Here is a 6000-nt window from a genome sequence, read left to right as displayed (position 1 = left end):
CCTTGCCAGCATTAAAACTTGGTAATTGGGTTATGCCCTTGACTTGAAGTTGGAGTTAGTCTGTCCAGCCCTCATGGTAAGGACAGGCCCCATTTGGAATTGATTGTTACACATGCTTAAAGTACAACTGTGAACAGCACTGGTTTAAAGTGTTAGCTTGTTCTGTGTTGAAAATAAAATGAAGCTGTGGCCTTGCCCTTTCCAACTCAACTGTTGTAAGTGTGGTGTTTTCTACTGGGGAGAGGACAAGGGAGTTTCATATGTTAAGTTGGTTATCCTAGGTGTATGCGCCTCATCAGTTAAGCATATGGCAACATACGTGTACAAGTACACTGCACAGATGTGAACCCAACCCTAAAATTCACATAATTTTTAGCCTTCTAGTGTGATGTAGGAAAATTACACGTATGTTTTTGTCTCAGTTTTTACAATTGATAATTGCCTACAGGTTATATGAATAATATTATTAGGAAGTATAGCTTGAAATTACAAAAGCAGAACATAATTCAGCTCTTTTTTAGATCAACACAATGTCCATAAATTTTCCTGTTGCATTACCTTCCTTCTAGAAGAATTACCAGTCACAGTGTGAATGTAAAACAAGCTGCCAGTTCTAGCAGCGTACTGGCTACAGTAGGGTACAATTAATATATGGCCACTCCACACCTTCTCTAGATGTCTTACTTTTCACAAGTCTTTGACGTGGGTGGCCGTTAGCTGTTGACACAAGCCAGTTGATCTCCATGTCTTGAAAATCGTCTGCAGTCATTTAGTACAAGGTTGAAAAACACAGCTCATATACTGATGAATTTTCCAGGTGTTTCTTTCTAACCCAGATGCCATATGCCAAAACCAACATGTCCATAATGATTGTTCTGTAGCATTCATCATAGATGCAGTGTCTCTGAGCTCATATAGATAACATAACTTTCAAAAACAGTGTTGTACTCAGCAGTGTCAAAGCTGTATTCAGAGATGATCCTCCAGATGCTGCATTTGATGCCTCTTTTGTCTTGACAGGAAGGACTTGCATGGTGCGTCCTTCATCCACCTGCTGAATGGTACAATACAAAAAAATAATATACCTTATCATCACAAGCATCACTATAGCATAGCTCCCAACTGTCCCTGATTTTGAGGAACTGTCCCTGATTTGGAACAGGAAGTCCCTCCGTCCTCCTCTTTTGTCCCTCTTTTCGATCTGATCTAGTCGTATATAAAATGCACTATTTATCTTTCAAAAAGTGTTTCCCGATGCTAAACCTTTCATCAAATTTCTAAGCCAGTATAAAGAAATAGTAGTGGTAAAAATAATTTTTTGTAGAATTCTTCTTTAAGGGGACATGGCAGGGGGGTGTGTCCTATGCTTACATACTTTTGCTAATAGGTGTCCCTCGTTTCCATCTCAAAAAGTAGGGAATTACGCTATAGTCATATGCAGTCATTGTCATATTCAATATAGCATAAGCAATTGTTAAGCCCTCAGCAGCTCCTGAGACAGGGACAATTTTCTGCTTTTTCTGCCTATATAATAGAAATAGCAAGGGTGCAAAAATGAGGATAGCTAAAGGTTAACTAATGTGCATATGGAAATAAGAATAAAAATAGACTGTAAAAAATACACTACTCAAAAAAATTAAAGGAACACTTTTTAATCAGAGTATAGCATTATGTTAAATAAACTCCTGGGATATTGATCTGGTCAGTTAAGTAGCAGAGGGGGTTGGTAATCAGTTTCATCTGCTTTGGTGTTCATAAAATTAACACAGGTGCACTAGATGGGCAACAATGAGACGACCTCCAAAACAGGAATGGTTTTACGGGTGGATGTCACTGGCATTTTTTTTTCCTACCTGAGTGTTTTTCACTCGTTTTGCATTTGGCTAGGGTCAGTTTCACTGCTAGTAGCATGAGGCAATACCTGGACCCTATAGAGGTTGCACAGGCAGTCCAACTCCTCCAGGATGGCACATCAATACGTGCCATTTCCCAGCACAGTCTCAAGAGCATTGATGAGATTCCAGGAGACAGGCAATTACTCTAGGAGAGCTGGACAGGGCCGTAGAAGGTCCTTAACCCATCAGCAGGACTGGTATCTGCTCCTTTTTGCAAGGAAGAACACAATGAGCACTGCCAGAGCCCTACAAAATAACTTCTAGCAGGCCACTGGTATGAATGTCTCTGACCAAACAATAAGAAACAGACTTCATGAGAGTGGCCTGAGGTCCTGACATCCTCTAGTGGTCCCTGTTCTCACTGCCCGACACCGTGGAGCTCGATTGGCAATTGCCATTGAACCCCAGAATTGGCAGCTCCAACACTGGCGCCCTGTGCTTTTGACAGATGAGAGCAGTTTCACCCTGAGCACATGTGACAGATGTGAAAGTGTCTGGAGAAGCCATGAAGAGTGTTATGCTGCCTGTAACATTGTTCAGCATGACCGGTTTGGTGATGGGTCAGTGATGGTCTGGGGAGGCATATCCATCGAGGGACTCACAGACCATTACAGTCTAGACAATGGCACCCTGACTGCCATTAGGTATCGGGATGAAATCCTTGGACCCATTGTTAGACCCTACACTTGTGCAGTAGTTCTTTGGTTCCTCCTGGTGCATGACAATGCTTGGCCTCATGTGGTGAGAGCATGCAGCCAGTTCCTGGAGGATGAAGGCATTTATACCGTTGAATGGCCCCACACTCGCCTGACCTAAATCCAATAGAACACCTCTGGGACATTACGTTTCAGTCCATCCGACGCTGTCAGGTTGCATCTCAGTCCATTCAGGAGCTCAATGATATCCTGGTCCAGTTCTGGGAGGAAATTTCCCAGGACACCAACCGCGCTCTCATTAGGAGCATGCCCCAACGTTGCCAGGCATGCGTACAAGCATGTGGGGGCCATACAAACTACTGAGAACCATTTTGAGTTGCTGCAATGAAATTTCAGCAAAATGGACTAGCCTGCCACATAATTTTTCACTTTGATTTTTGGTCTTTGAATTCAGCCATTTGTAGGTTGATAATTTTAATTTCCATCCAACAATGTTACATCATTTCGTTCCTAACACATTACCCAGTCCATATCAGCATTGATATCCAACATGATATTTTTCCCCATTGATATCTGATGTGTTTTCTAAGTGTTCCTTTAATTTTTTTTTTGAGCAGTGTATTTTATATTGTTAAAGCGTTACTGCAAATACAGTAACTGCCAGGCAAAAAAGTATTTAGCACAATTGAATTTAGTCTGCTACCCTACAATGCAGTAAATAACATGGGATTAAAATACATCCAGAATCAACAACAAAAATGTTATATTTTGCAGTTTACTAGTCCTTAGATGTCGTGGCTGCATTTGTTTTCTTTTTTTAATCCAAGAACATTTTATGCAATTATATAAATATTCCTTTTTGCCAGAAATTATTTGTCCTTGTTACTTTCTGTGCTCTGAATTCAAATATCAAACTATCTTACCAACTTTCCTAGCTGGCCTCTGTGAACTACTGGACATGTCCTTCCTATGCAAGGAAGATTTGGAGAGGTGGAGATGTATGTAGTACAAATCAGGATAGAAGCCTATGGAGACAACACTGCTACTCCATATACTGTGCAGCAAGTGAGCACTGTCACCCTAGGACACTATGGGGGAGATTTACTGAAACTGGAGCACTCAGAATCTGGTGTGTCTGGTAGCCAATCAGCTTCTAACTTCAGCTTGTTTAATTAAGCTTTTAACCACTTCCCGCCCGCCCTATAACAGAATGACGGCGGGAATGTGGTTGTGTTATCCTGACCGGACGTCTTATGACGGCGGCAGGATAACACAGCTCTGGGCGCCCCCCGGGGGCGCGCAGAGCGGCGATCGGTGATGCGAGGTGTCAGCCTGACACCCTGCACCTCCGATCTCGGTAAAGAGACTACTGACGTAGCTCTTTACCATGTGATCAGCCGTGTCCAATCACGGCTGGTCACATCGTAAACAGGAACAGCCGTTGATCGGCTTTCCTTAGTTTGTGCCTGACAGGCACGAGTAAAGGAGCGCCGATCGGCGGCTCCCCTGACAGGGGGGGGGGGGTCGGCACTGGTAATCAGATCATTGATTACCAGTGCAGACCCTCGGGGGGGGATGCCACTAGATCCACCAGGGATGCCCACTATGACCCCAGGGATGCCCACTATGACCCCAGGGATGCCCACTATGGCCACCAGGGATGGCAATCAGGGCTCAGGGAGCCCCCCATTGCCCTCCCCATCAGTGATGCCCACCAGTGTCCTCCCTATCAGTGCTGCCCACAAGTGCCCATCATTGCCATCCTTTAGTGTCGCCCACCAGTGCCCATTATTGCCCACACGTGTCGCCTATCAGTGCCCATTAGTGCCCATCAGTGCCGATCAGTGCCGCCCATCAGTGTCCACCAGTGCCGCCAATTAGTGCCCATTAGTGCCCGTCAGTGCCACCTATCAGTGCCCGTCAGTGCCACCTATTAGTGTCCATCAATGCCGCCTATCAGTGCCCAGCGGTGCCGCCTATCAGTGCCCACCAATGCTGCATATCTGTGCTACCTATCAGTGCCACATATCAGTGCCTATCAGTGCCGCATATCAGTGCCGCCTATCAGTGCCGCCTATGAGTTCCACCCCATCAGTGCCACCCCAACAGTGCCTCCTCATCAGTGCCTGTCAGTGCAGTCTCATCAGTGCTCATCAGTGCAGGAAAAAACTTATTTATTTACAAAATTGTATAACATAAACAAAAAACTTTTTTTTTCTCAAACTTTTCGGTCTTTTTTTATTTGTTTAGCAAAAAGTAAAAATCGCACAGGTGATCAAATACCACCAAAAGAAAGCTCTATTTGTGGGGGGAAAATGACATAAATTTGGTGTAGGTACAGTGTGACCGCGCAATTCTCATTCAAAATGCAACAGCGCTAAAAGGGGAAAATTGGCCTGGGCAGGAAGGGAGGGAAGTGCCCTGTATTAAAGTGGTTAAAGCAAGCCCTCTTTCACATTGTAGCGATTTTTGTCATGTGAATTGACAGGTCAAATCGCATGACAAATCGCAGCCTAATGCCGGCAATGGCACCGTCCTAATCGATGCGACGCCGACTTTGTGGCGTTGCACTGATTTCTAAAAGTAGTTCCTAAAAGAACTCCACTACTTTTGGCAGCTTTGGGTGCGACTTTAATAGACATCTGTGCATAAAGCTGCACAGATATCTTTCAAGTAGCACCGAAATGCAGCTTTGAAATCATGCGAGTTCAGATGAAGTCGCATGATTTCAAAGCAATGTTCAATGTGAACGAGGGCTAAAAGCTGATTGGTTTCGTGGCAGAGCTGCACCAGATTTTGCGCTCTCCAGTTTTAGTAAATCCCCACCTATGTGTGCTACCGTTAGGCCCCTCTCACATAGGCTTACTTTGCTGAGATGGAGCTGTCAGAGCCCCGCTCTCCTCTATGGGAGATTGGATGAAAACGGACCGCCTGTCCAATTATGATTCAATCCTATCCGATCCTCCAGACGGATGGAAAATAGGGTTTCCATCTGTACGGATTTCACGGACAGGATCGGATAGCAGGGGGTGTCAGCGGAGGTGTCAGCAGAGATGTCACCGCTGACATCCGCGGCTCCATCCAGGTACATGGAGCATCCGATCAGGTCCGCCTGAAAAACTGGCAGGCGGACCAGATCGGAAAGCCTGTGTGAAAGGGGCCTTAAGATCACCAGGTATAACTAGGGGGACAAAAAAAAGCAATAAAAAACAGAGCTTCTTAATTTCTTACAACTGGGTTATATGCAGCTACCTTCAGGTGATTGAACACTGGCAAAAAAAGCTGCTGGGACATCCCCCATATAACTGTTTCCACTCCCTGTTAGTTTTGTAGCAAGAAATAGGGAGATCATAATAACAGATGGATGGGTCCTGTGTCCTATACTCTAGGAAAAATGGAAAATTGTATCATACTTAACGTAATTTTCCTTTCCTGGTGCCTCCATGGCA

At 44.6% G+C, this 6000-nt stretch overlaps 1 protein-coding gene across 2 annotated transcripts in view; it reads right to left on the bottom strand.

Annotated features, from left to right (window-relative positions):
- Positions 1-438: 438 nt before the first annotated feature.
- The window catches only part of GFRA3 (GDNF family receptor alpha 3), an 88021-nt gene continuing 82459 nt past the window's right edge, over positions 439-6000 (bottom strand). The window contains exon 8 of one of the 2 annotated variants that reach the window (XM_082254095.1): positions 439-1051. In XM_082254095.1, coding sequence (XP_082110221.1) covers positions 911-1051 — 141 coding nt within the window. In that variant the 3' untranslated portion in view covers positions 439-910. Of the gene's footprint in view, positions 1055-6000 lie in introns of both variants that reach the window. The other variant, XM_082254094.1, reaches the window with a different exon arrangement.

The sequence above is a fragment of the Pelophylax lessonae genome (genome assembly GCF_965119305.1).
Source record: "Pelophylax lessonae genome assembly, chromosome: 4".
Classification (NCBI taxonomy): Eukaryota; Metazoa; Chordata; class Amphibia; order Anura; family Ranidae; genus Pelophylax; species Pelophylax lessonae.
Note: the sequence above shows the minus strand (reverse complement) of the source record. Positions and strands in the feature narration are given on the sequence as shown.